Source organism: Malus domestica, chromosome 03, assembly GCF_042453785.1.
Source record: "Malus domestica chromosome 03, GDT2T_hap1".
In the NCBI taxonomy this organism is placed as follows: Eukaryota; Viridiplantae; Streptophyta; class Magnoliopsida; order Rosales; family Rosaceae; genus Malus; species Malus domestica.
The window spans coordinates 34,231,301-34,243,999 of record NC_091663.1 but is presented as its reverse complement, the minus strand read 5'-3'; the positions used below and the strand labels follow the sequence as shown (position 1 = coordinate 34,243,999).

Genomic DNA, 12,699 nt, shown 5'->3' with positions numbered 1-12,699 from the left:
AGTTTATACCTATGTGTTAAACTGTAAAAAACTTGTAAAGAGAAATATCATTAGAATCGGTAGGCTTTTTAAATAAAATGTTCATTGAAATTAGCATAACTCCTGACTGTGGTTTTTGAGATTTAAAATCAATAGAACTATGAGGTTGTCTATAGTAATCATTTTGGTTCTTCTCTGAAAAATATCGGTTAAATTGAGGGTATTTTGTCAAATCAACCCCTCTACTGGAACTGGTGGTTTTTCAATTTAACCGAGATTTTTTTATAGAATGATTAAAATAATTGACAATGGACAATCTCAAAAACTATTTCTATCGATTTTAAAAATTAAAAATCAAAGTAAAAAGTTATGCTAAACGAACATTTTGGCTAAAAGCCGAGTCGATAGTCTTCTTTTGTAATTGCTCTGTGAAATGGAAAGCACTCAATTCAACTCAAATGACGGAATTGCCAGTTTTGTCTTGGGGAAATTGAAGAAAAATCAACTATTAAACGGAAAAGAATCCTCTCCGAATCTCTTCCACCAAATTCACTAAGTTTGAAGATTCGGATCGTTGAAATTTGATCAAACGGTCACAATTATTATAACTTTTAAAAGGTCCTCTATTTGTAGTCATTGGATCAAATTTCAACAACCCAGATTCCTAAACTTAGTGGATTTAATGGAAAAGATCCATAGATGATCACTTTCCCTATTAAAGAATGACTTGGGTCCCCACTAAAGACATCGACAAAAAAAATCCCAGCTCGATGTAAACGAAATTATTAAGGACTGGTTTGAATATGTTTTTAAAATGATTGAAAGCGTTTTTAGAAGAAAAGAAAATTTAGTTCCAAAAACACTTACAGTGTTTTCTGCAAGAAGCACCAGTTATGTGCTTCTTTCAGGAACCATTTTAAGTGTTTTTCCAGAATTTACTTGCATTTTTATTAATGATTAGTTCCAAAAACATTTTCACTAAAAATACTTTTAGTAATTTTAAAAGGACATCCAAATGAGCATTAAGATTATCTCAGAGAAATCTATCAAATAGAAATAGAGAGGGAAATAACTGGAAAGATTGTTGGAAATGTTGTGTTATGAACAGGGTCACATTGAGACATAGAAGTTGACGTGGATGTTTATTTATTTATATCTTTTTTGAATATTTGAAAGGTCCGCAACGTGGGTTGTCTTTTTTTTTTCCTGACTACTTTATTGACTACTTGACCCCATAAAATGGAAAATGTGAAAAAAAATTCAGTGTGTTCGGAACACGAAGTGATACACCAGTTATTATTAAATAATTGGAAGAAATTTTTATTTTTTAAATGTCTTTTCACTTGTATAATGACACGTGTTAAAAATTTCTCAAAAATGTGACTTTGACTATTCTCATCTTAATTGTTTTCATTGTCCGTCTATTCATTTCCAAACTCATCATTGTGTGTTTTTTTTTCTTTTAACAGCAAAAAGAGGACAACTGGTAGCAAGCCACAATTACTCACTTCTTTCGGGCCTAAAGAGGCTATGAGAAATTTTACCTTACCCGTGATCACAATCAAGCAGACTCATCAACTCGAAACATTGAATCCAGAATCTTCCACATTTTTTTGTTTATTGGGAAGCCATAATTCGCACCCTTTTACTATTGTGCCACTTGTTATCATTCAAAACTCGTCATTGTTAGCTCTTAGTCAATTATTGTGTACGAATTTGCCGACGCTGAAGTTTGAACCCTCCTTTTGGCCGGAGATGACCCACAAGTTTGCATGTCTTGAATGTTTATGAACACAATAGCAAATAGATTGCCAAATTTCATCGTTTTTATTTTTTTTTAAATCGGCTTTAAAAGAAAATTATCTTAAAATGAGCAATTCATTACCAACTATCTCATGTCTAGTAGTACGTTTGGATTTGTCGGATACTTAGGTTTGAAGCCTTTTGCCCTGAAGCGACCCACAAGTATACATTAAACTTTAAGGAAAACTAATGAAAATGATTTGAAAACTTTGAGTTTGAATGATAAGGACAAAATAAAGGGTAAAGTAAATAGTAACAGGATTGACCTTTTAGTGTAAAAATATGGTTTTTCGTTAAAGTGAACAGTACCAGGTGCTTTTCGTTAAAGTTCTCTGAACTTTAATCAACACAAATCAAAAGAAAACATAAAAAACCGTTGCCGATCTATGGTATTTTATTTCCTAGCCAACCTTTTGTTCAAATATCCCTTCAAATTATGACACCCAAATGGGAAAGGTTCGAGTCCGACATTAAATATCAAGTGTTTAATTCAGCTAATGACAGTTTTAAATTAGAGGAGCCGCTGTTAGTTGTAACAACCAACATTTGTACGTACATTTTTGTCCGTACATTTTTGTCCTTGCTTTGTGTACGGTTTTTGAAAAGAACTGCCGCCAAGCCGGACTTGGATCATTCACCAATGCTTTTATTTATTTACATTAAATTCATTTATTTTTCCTCCTTTTGCAATATGCATAAAATACAACAACCCAAATAAAATAAATGAATTTAGTTTTTTTTGTGGGACTAAATGAATTAATTTATCTCACATTTTGGTATTTCAACTACGGTCATTTTTGCAAGTGGTCATTTACCACAGTAGTGAAAATGTGTTAAATTTTTGCATGACGACATGAGTTCAAACCCCGTAGATAGTTAATTTAACATCTAATCTAATAAAATCTATCGTTTGACAAAAAAAAAAAAACTATAGTCATTTTTATAATTTTTTATGTTTCTTCTCAAATGATATTGCTAAGGCGGCTGATTACGATTGTCTTTGACGTCCGACAAGTAATGTGGCAGCGCCAAAGCAATGTAATTTGCACATCATTTGTTTTTAAATAGTTGTTATTGGCCTTCCAAAAACAGACACAAACTCGATGTATCTCACGAAAATATTAAAGAAAATGCCCTTTGAAAAGTATACAATGACTTTTCTACCATGCCAACAGGCTTTTTATAGCAGCTTCTTTTCTTTTGCTAATGCATCACATCTTTGAGCATATATTTTTCAATTAAAGGCCGGTTTGTGGTTACTTGTAGAAAGGATAAAAGTATTTTCTCACAATAAAAAACTTTTGGGTTGTAAAAATACTTTTTGGAGAAGCGCATACATATGCTTCTTAAGAAAGCACTTCCAATTGTTTTCATTAGGAAGCATTTAATAGTTCAACAAACACTTCTACATGTTTCTAATAGAAGTGGTTAGCCCTTATGAGTAAAAGCATTTAGTTGCAGTCTCAAACGAGCCCTAAAAGCTAAAGGCATAAAAGCAGAAAGACAAGAATAACACATGTGCAGTTGTGTGGGATAAAACTTAAAATTTATGCCAGAAAAATTTAAGCCATAAATCAGAACACAATTTTTCTCCTTCAGTAGTTTTGAGCCCAAGATTATTAAAAAATGATTTCAGCCAAAATTGTTTTTATGGTAACTTTTTAATAATAAAAGTCATGTAGATCATCCTAATTTGATTTTATAGACATTTTAACTAAAAATAGTTAAATTTGGATATATAATGAAAAATCACACAAGCTACCCCATTATTAAACACAAGTTCATAACATATGCATCACATGAAACATGAAAGTCATGGAACAACATAAAAAAGCCCTTGTACCCATATGAAACACATGAAAATATTTGCATTGTATATATGTTTGAACAAATTCATATGTATTTATAGAGTTTTTCGGTAAAATTTGATTTAAATAATTTTTTAATTTTGGGCCATCATATCTTCTTTTACCATTAAATTTGCTGATGTTCAATCTCTGTTGTTTGATGTAATGGAATTATAACTTTGATTTAAAAACCAGTTTGAATCTGAACCGTTGTATCAACCAATGACCCAATTTTTATAATTGTCAAATTCAAAAGAAAAAGTCATTGGGCTCGTTGCAAGTGGCCAGCAAAGGCGTCAGCTCCTGGAGCCAGTGCTGATGCTTTGTCCCGTGCCATGCACGTCGAAGCTGTGTGGATGTGCACAAATTGGGCACGTTGGCTCAATTTCTTGAGGAAATTTGGCCCAAAACGAATTTTCTCCTTTTAGACCACCATGTTTATTTATGTCCCTCAACTCTCATTTTATTTAATTTAATTCAATAGCCAGAAATATAAGTGTGCGAAAGAAGAAAATAAGTGTGCAGAAATCGCTACAATTTCCTCAAACAAATTCTCATCCATCGGATACCACTTTCTCCAACTTGCCATTTCCACATCGAATCCTATCTTCAGTCTCTACAGTTGGTCCAGAAAAATCTTTTTCTTTTCAGAAAAAAAGGCAGTACTTGATCACAGGAATCACCACTTGGACAAATTGCATGACAAACGCAATTTCCTGGTGGTTTCCAATCGTCAATGGTGGAAGAGCTTTCCACGACTAAATGGCCTACCTCATTAATCACGACATTGACCAAAACCAAGTTGATCTTTCTTTAACGGCAGAAATCCCCCACAAGGCCGTCGCTGCAACTTCCTAGCAACTTCCACTCACTCAATGCTTTTCTCTTTTTAAATTACGTCCTTGCCGCGGCCGTACCGTGTGCTTCGGTTGCACCGACGATGACAACAACATCCGTGATGTCAATGGGGTATGTTGAACCGTCCTCATTGGGTGTTCCATTGGTTTAAAAATGACCTGTAAGGAAAATGCAGAGTTTTATACGTATAATATTCCATGCACAGCTTATGATATTGTTTTTAACCATACAACGTACTGTAAAGGGAACGCAATTTGCGCTACTGGTCACCATCAAAGCTCTTGTGATGTTCGTCCTGTGCGCAAATAGCACTCCCTTTACTACGTATTTATTCACGCGATAAGATATCACTACAACAAATTTTGATCACGAGATAAGATATCACTACGACAAATTTTGATGACGAGATAAGATATTACTACGACAAATTTTGATCACGAAATGAGACATCATTACTACAAAATAAGAACCGACACACTACCCTTCCATATTCTTGTGATGTTCGTCCTGTGCGCAAATAGCACTCCCTTTACTACGTATTTATTCACGAGATAAGATATCACTACGCCAAATTTTGATCACGAGATAAGATATTAATACGACAAATTTTTATGCTCACAAGATACCGACACACTACCTTTCCATATTTTTGTGTGTATGAAATTGTGTATGAACTTGTGCAAACACTCTACTGCCATTTTCTTTTATTATTTCGGAGACCGTAACAAATCCAGTTTGATATTGTGTCAGCATGTAAATGAAGCAGAAATTTCCTAGTTAATAACTTGTACCAATTTCTGCGTTTCATGTGAATCCACCAAACCTGGGGGTGCAGAAATGCAAGGAAACAACCACAGCTAAGTTGACTAAATTATAATTTTCAAAGCATCTAAGTTATGCATTTTGGTGAAGCATGTAAGTTCGAAGAAGTTCTTGGCTTTATAAATATTTTCATAAATTTTTAATGTCAAACATACCAAAACCAAATAAGTTTCTAAAATACATAGCTAAGTTTATTTTTAAAAGCAAAATAATTGTTTGTATAACTATCCTGCATAGATTAAAGTTTAAAATCCTACGTATGCTGAAAATCAACGTAGTTAATTTATTTTATAAAGGAAAATGATGCTTTCAAGAAACCATTTGCCTATATCCAAGGTAATAAAGTCTATTGATCTTAATTAATTTACAAAAGAAATTGATTCTTTTCAGATATGTACAACGTTATAAAGATAAAAATTCATAAGCAGAAAGTCCATGCAGAATGACTTCACAAGGATAGTCCAAAATCATATATCCCCTAGAACATGTAGTTATGAGGTACAAGATGCCTTAAACTGTTTAATGTTTGGGTCTAAAGTTGTTGGTCTGTATTGATGTTCAACCTAGGTCAAAGTTAGTACTTAAAATGAGGGTTTAGTTTCGGCTCTTTCGGAACCCCGAGTGCCATCCGTGTAAACTGAATGCAGTAACACCCTAAGAACATTGTGCATTCAAGCTTGATTAAATCAGTTACAAAGTAAGGATGCAGTCAAGAGAAGGGCAAGATAGATTTAAATCCAACAAGGTCACCCATTAACCTGTTCAGTTCTACATGCACAAGTCTCAGTAAGGCAAATGTAGAGTTTTATACGTATAATATTCCATGCACAACTTATGATGTTGGTTTTTGTCATATGCGTATTGTAAGGGGAGTGCAATTTGTGCCAGCGGTCACCATCAAAGCTCTAATGATATTCGTCTGTTGCACAAATAGCACTTCCCTTTTCTAAATATTTGATCACGAGATAAGATATCATTATGACAAATTTTGATCACAAGACGAGATATCATTACTACAAAATTGATCACAAGATGAAATAGCATTAGCACAAACTTGGTCACAAGGTAAGAAATTGACAGTACGTTTCCATACATTATTGTCTGATGAAATTGTGTGAACACTCTACTGCCATTTTTATTAATATTTCGGAGACCATAACAAATCCAGTTTGATATTGTGTCAGCACATGAACGAAGCAGAAATTTCTTCGCTAAATAGCTTGTATGAATTCTCTACTGCCATTTTCTTTTATTATTTCGGAGACCATAACAAATCCAGTTCGTGTCAGCACATAAATGAAGCAGAAATTTCCTCGCCAAACAGCTTGTAGTTATTTCCGTGTTTCATGTGAATCCACCAAACTTAGTGGTGCAGAAACACAAGGAAAAAACCACAACATCAAGTAGCAAATTAGATAGTGTAAGTTGACAGTTATATTTTTAAAAGCATTAAGTTATATAGTTTGGTGAAGCATGTAATATCACAGAAGTTCTTGCTTATAAATATTTTCATAAATTTTTAATGTCAAACATACCAAAACCAAATAAGTTTCTAAAATACATAGCTAAGTTTATTTTAAAAACAAAATAATTGTTTGTATAACTATCCTTCATATATTAAAGTTTAAAATCCTACGTGTGCCAAAAATCAACGTAGTTAATTTATTTTATAAATGAAAATGATACTTTCAAGAAACTATTTGCCTATATCAAAGGTAAACCCTTATAAATAAAAAAAGTCTATAGAGTTAAATTAATTTACATAAGAAATTGATTCTTTATAGATAGCTATGTGCAATGTTAAAGATAAAAATTCAGAAAGTCTATGCAGAATGACTTCACAAGGATAGTCCAAAATCACATATCCCCAAAAACATGCAGTTATGAGGTACAATGTCACATCCCGGCCTGGGCCTCTACCATATCCCGGGCACGACTTCACCATAGCACGATATTGTCTGCTTTGAGCCCCGACCACGCCCTCACAGTTTTGTTTCTGGGAACTCAGACGAGAACTTCCCAGCGGGTCACCCATCATGGGATTGCTCTCGCGGGAACTTGCTTAACTTCGGAGTTTTGATGGAACCCGAAATCAGTAAGCTCCCAAAAGGCCTCGTGCTAGGTAGAGATGGGAATATACATATAAAGCTTACATGATCCACTCCCCTGGACGATGTGGGATGTTACAATCCACCCCCCTTAGGGGCCCGACGTCCTCGTCGACACACATCTGGCCATGGATTGGCTCTTATACCAAATTGTCACATCCCGGGCTGGACCCCCACCACATCCCGAGCTCGACTCCATTGTAGCACGATATTGTCCGCTTTGGACCCCGACCACGCCCTCACGGTTTTGTGTCTGGGAACTCACACGACAACTTTCCAGTGGATCACCCATCATGGGATTGATCTCGCGGTAACTTGCTTAACTTTGGAGTTCTGATGGAACCCGAAGCCAGTGAGCTCCCAAAAGGCCTCGTGCTAGGTAAAGATGGGAATATACATATAAGGCTTACAGGATCCACTCCCCTGGGCAATGTGGGATGTTACATACAAGATGTCCTAAACTGTTTAATATTTGGGCCTAAAGTTTTTTGTTTGTATTGATGTTCAACCTAGGTCAAAGTTAGTACTTAAAATGAGGGTTTAATTTGGGCTCTTTCGGACCAATGAGCCCTGAGTGCCATCCATGTAAACTGAATGCAGTACCCCCCTAAGAACATTGTGCATTCAAACTCCATTAAATCAATTTCACAGTAAGGATGCAGTCAAAAGAAGTTCTTGGCTTTATAAATATTTTCATAAATTTTAAATGTCAAACATACCAAAACCAAACAAGTTTCTAAAATACATAGCTAAGTTTATTTTTGAGGAAAAATAATTGTTTCTATAACTATCCGGCATATATTAAAGTTTAAAATCCTACGTGTGCCAAAAATCAATGTAGTTAATTTATTTTATAAATGAAAATGATAATTTCAAGAAACTATTTGCCTATATCAAAGGTAAACCCTTACAAACAAAAAGGGGTGTACTATCCACACACCCCTTTTTACTTCTCCCACAACCCTTGTTAATTTCTGTCACCTTCTTCAATTCATCATATCCGACAGCCGAAAATTAAAAGGGTGAGAGAGAAGTAAAAAGGGGTGTGTGGATATCACACCCCAATAAAAAAAGTCTAAGGTCGTACCCAGTGCACAAGGCTCCCGCTTTACGCAGGGTCTGGGAGAGGTGAATGTCGGCTAACCTTACCCCCATTTATGGAGAGGCTGCTCCCAATAAAAAAAGTCTATAGAGTTAAATTAATTTACAAAAGAAATTGATTTTTTTCAGATAGCTATGTGCAATGTTAAAGATAAAAATTCAGAAAGTCTATGGAGAAGGACTTCACAAGGATAGTCCATAATCATATATCCCCAAGAACATGCAGTTATGAGGTACAAGATGCCCTAAACTGTTTAATATTTGGGCCTAAAGTTTGTTTGTATTGATGTTCAACCAAGGTCAAAGTTAGTACTAAAAATGAGGGTTTAATTTGGGCTCTTTCGACCCAATGAGCCCTGAGTGCCATCCGTGTAAACTGAATGCAGTACCACCCTAAGAACATTGTGCATTCAAACTCCATTAAATCAATTTCACAGTAAGGATGTAGTCAAGAGAAGGGCAAAGATAGATTTAAATCCACCAAGAGAATCACTACTAATTGGTACCCTATTCACGCAAGTACTGACGATAGATGCAGCCCGTAGTTTTAGCATTGCAGCAAACCCATATCAGATATATACCAGATTTGACAATCTAAACAAAATATATCAAGCAAAGTGAAAACTGCAGTACGAGGCAAAATTTACCACATAGTTGCACAACCAAATGTTTCTTAACACAATGACCAATCAGATTAACATATGCTTTCTACTCAAATGACTGCCATCGAATTCTTACTAGTTATAACTAAATAGAACTTGAACCTGTACAAAAATTCCTATCCGAAACCAAAATCATACGAAGCTCATCCGATACTATAACACAATCATATTATACTCCCAAGTTTCGAACACTAAATGCAGAAATGCATTGAAACTTTTTTACTTTTTCCATGTTAAATCAAAGAAGCAGAGTTCAACCGAACATACCTTTTGCACAATCCCACTTCATCAGCAACAATTTCGTCCAAAATTTCGTCACAAATGCACCAACTTTCACCTCCATTTTCCAAAATCTCACACCTTCAGTGCCAAATTCTCACCGCCCAAAACTCCATCAACCTCACTATCCGAACCAAACAACTCACCAGCCCTATAATTCGTCGTTGAACCCGAAATCCCCAATTTTTCCAATCCAATCAAATTGACCCACGTACTCCGATCCGCCACAGTCCCCCAGCACACCAATCTCTCAGCCTGTTTCACATTCACGCCTGCAATCCTCGCTTCTCTGAAGGACTTCAAGCACTTCTCCTTCGCAAACCCGCCGCACTTCTCTTTTGCCGCCGTCAAACAACCCTCCATTTCTCTCTCCTCGCACTGCTCCCTCTCTTTGAAGTCCGGCGCTTTCTGACCAATCAGAGCTCGCCACCACGGGGGCTTACACTTCTCCGATCCGCTGATGGCGCATCCGATCCTTGCGCCGGCCACGCACTGCTCCATCATCTTGGACTTGCATGCTCTGTACGCGTTTGCCCAAGCTTTTGGGTCTCGAAACGCCAGGACGTACGGACCGGAGGACGGGTCGTCGGTTGGGCTTGCCCGAACCGGTCCGCGGAGTAATGGGACCGGACGGTCGAATTGTATGGTTGTTGCAGCGGCTGAATGCTCGTCGATATGGTTCGATTCCGAAGCCGCCATTTTTAGGGTTGAGATTTGAGAGAGAAGAAAAGCAGGCGCCAGCGGAGGTTAGAGATTTAGCGCAAAGCTGTTGTATTCCGACACGTGTGAGCTTCCCTTTTTAGAAGCCGTACTTGAGAAAGTGAAAAATGATATTGTTTGTGGTGTGAGTTCCAACTGAAAAATATAATAAAATTGACTCGTTTGAAAATATTTTTTTATTTAAAACGTTTTTCGATTGAAAATTGAAAACAATTTTAGCAAAAAGGAGCTTCATTTTCTTAAAGCTCAATTATGCTTGGATTCAGGGTCCAATTACACAATGTAGGTTTTTTTTAATAAATAAATTATCTTCTTTTTATTTATTTATTTTTAGGCATACATTTTTTTTGTAGAATTGATACTACGATCTATTATAAATTAAGGAAAATTCAAACTTAGGTGTGAATACGCCGGATACCAAATAATATAGCTGTAATTTAAAAAATTCTAAACAAATTAAGTTGTGATCAATAAAAGTCAAATGTCACCTCGGCTTACTAATGAATGAGTATAAGGATTAAACACATGATTTAATTTTATCAATTTTTCTATTTCTAGTAACATGGTTAAGAAAGGAGGAAAAGATCAACTGAGCATCATCATCCTTGCAAATTCTTCATAGCTAACTAGACCATCACCATCTAAATCAGCTTCTCTGATCATTTGTTCAGCCTCTTCGTCAGTCAGTCTTTCTCCTAAATTTATCATCACTTGTCTCAGCTATAAAAGAACAAAACAAGTACATAGAGACATGAGTAACATTTCAAGCATCATCTGTTATCCCAAATTTTTTATACCAACTGATGTGATACATAACATGACAGTTGTTTATTGATCGCAAATAAATGAAGTTTAGAGTAAATCCGAACATGAAGAAACCCTATTCTGACACATCAGTTGGGATTTAAAAGGTCGGGTTGCCAATTGGGCCAAATAAAACTAAAGTAAACTATAATTTTATGTGTACCTCAGAGGCTGAAATGTAGCCGTCTTGGTCTCTGTCAAATACTTTGAAGGCTTCTTTGAGCTCCTCAGCAACATTTTCCTGCAATACAATCTTCTTCAATTAAACTGGTTCCAAAATCTTAATTAACACAATTAGTTCTAACAATTTGATATTATAGAGCTTAATTACCTTCATCTTTCTTGACATAATATTCAAAAACTCTTCAAAATCTATGGTCCCATTTCCATCAGCACCAATCTCACTTATCATGTCTTGGATTTCTTCTTTTGTAGGACGTTGATCCAGTGACTGGATCACTGTTGCTAGTTCTTCCAAGCTAATAAGTCCTACAAATAAAGACTCAATAAAAAACTCAAGCAACTCATCGAATTGAGCATGAAAGCACGTGATGGATAAACACGAGAGGAATCGATGTATACGATTGTAGGAACTCCCGTCCCCAGTCGAGAAGAATCACTTAACGAAAACATACCTAAAGTAATATGATTAAACGTGAACTGATAAGAACTTACCATCTGAATCCTTGTCAATGAGGCAAAAGGCTTCCTGGAACTCAGCAATTTGACCTTCTGTCAATGCATCTGCCATTTTTTTGGATCAAAAGCTGAGAGAAAAACAAGTTAACTTTCCGTTTGGCAGCTGAGAAAGTTGTTTGCTATATGTGGAACAAAGAATGGTATTTTTGAGCTGGCCTGGAGTGTTGGAATTGTCTGCGTCGCTTTCACGTTATAAGTAGGCGAAGAAAGTAGCTAAATAATTCTTTTTTAATTTAATTGAAATTGTCAAACAAACAGCATGCATGTGAATATTTTCTCCATTCAAAACATGGAAATTTTCTAGAAGTGAGGCCTCGAGTCTTAATCAACGGTTGAAATTGAATACTTTGATTATAAGATTTTTCCAATTACTTACTCTCGATTTCTCCTGTTGACGATTTTTCAATTATCACACAGTCATATGATATTTTATTACTAATTTGCTTGCTTTATAGTGCATAGTTTTATATATCAACATTATATCCTTAGTACTTACATATTAACTATATCGTCTACTCGTATTGCAATACGCATATTGGTAATGACCACTGTTCTACAAATTCCCGACTAACGTTGTAACAACCCGTCATTAATTTTACGATTTTATTAATTTTAAAATGGTGAATTGACGAAAATGCCCCTTGAGGCTAGATTGTTGACTGTCATTTCGTGACGTGTATGAGCTATTATTTTACCGTATTCTCAAAGTACTCGACGGTAGAAATGCGTAGACGCAAGCGGAATTGAAATCGGAACTACGACGGAGGTTTTATGGAACTACAAATTCAAAAATAACTTTTGTATAGAATTAATATTTTATATTTTATATATTTTTCATATATTATTATATTGTTATTTTAATGATATCTTATTATATTATTATTATAATATTATTTGGAGGATATTTCTAATATTTTAATAATTTATTTTGGTCACGGGGTCCACATCTCATAACTCTCCACTTCTCTCTTGCCACGTGTCTTCCTCTCGGCTCTCTGGAAACCTCTATCGTTCTCA

At 35.4% G+C, this 12,699-nt stretch overlaps 2 protein-coding genes across 2 annotated transcripts; both read right to left on the bottom strand.

The window, feature by feature from the left end:
• Positions 1-4,066: 4,066 nt before the first annotated feature.
• LOC103427374 (uncharacterized) lies at positions 4,067-10,291 on the bottom strand. The gene is made up of 2 exons (XM_008365428.4): positions 9,448-10,291; positions 4,067-4,645 (listed from the first exon to the last, which is right to left on the bottom strand). Exon 1 carries the CDS (start codon positions 10,156-10,158, stop codon positions 9,535-9,537), a length of 624 nt encoding a protein of 207 aa, XP_008363650.3. The 5' UTR covers positions 10,159-10,291; the 3' UTR covers positions 4,067-4,645; positions 9,448-9,534.
• Positions 10,292-10,594: 303 nt separating this feature from the next.
• LOC103432280 (calmodulin-like protein 11) lies at positions 10,595-11,851 on the bottom strand. Its single transcript, XM_008370467.4, has 4 exons — positions 11,659-11,851; positions 11,315-11,472; positions 11,147-11,224; positions 10,595-10,899 (listed from the first exon to the last, which is right to left on the bottom strand). Exons 1-4 carry the CDS (start codon positions 11,732-11,734, stop codon positions 10,765-10,767), a joined length of 447 nt encoding a protein of 148 aa, XP_008368689.3. The 5' UTR covers positions 11,735-11,851; the 3' UTR covers positions 10,595-10,764.
• Between the last annotated feature and the right edge of the window lie 848 nt (positions 11,852-12,699).

Excerpts from the sequence above, each read along its gene's own strand:
- LOC103427374 (XM_008365428.4), bottom strand. The coding sequence starts at position 10,158 with ATGGCGGCTTCGGAATCGAACCATATCGACGAGCATTCAGCCGCTGCA.
- LOC103432280 (XM_008370467.4), bottom strand. The coding sequence starts at position 11,734 with ATGGCAGATGCATTGACAGAAGGTCAAATTGCTGAGTTCCAGGAAGCC. Across the intron at positions 11,473-11,658 it reads CATTGACAAGGATTCAGATG|GACTTATTAGCTTGGAAGAA; the intron begins GTAAGTTCTTAT and ends CTTTATTTGTAG. Across the intron at positions 11,225-11,314 it reads TTATGTCAAGAAAGATGAAG|GAAAATGTTGCTGAGGAGCT; the intron begins GTAATTAAGCTC and ends ATTGTATTGCAG.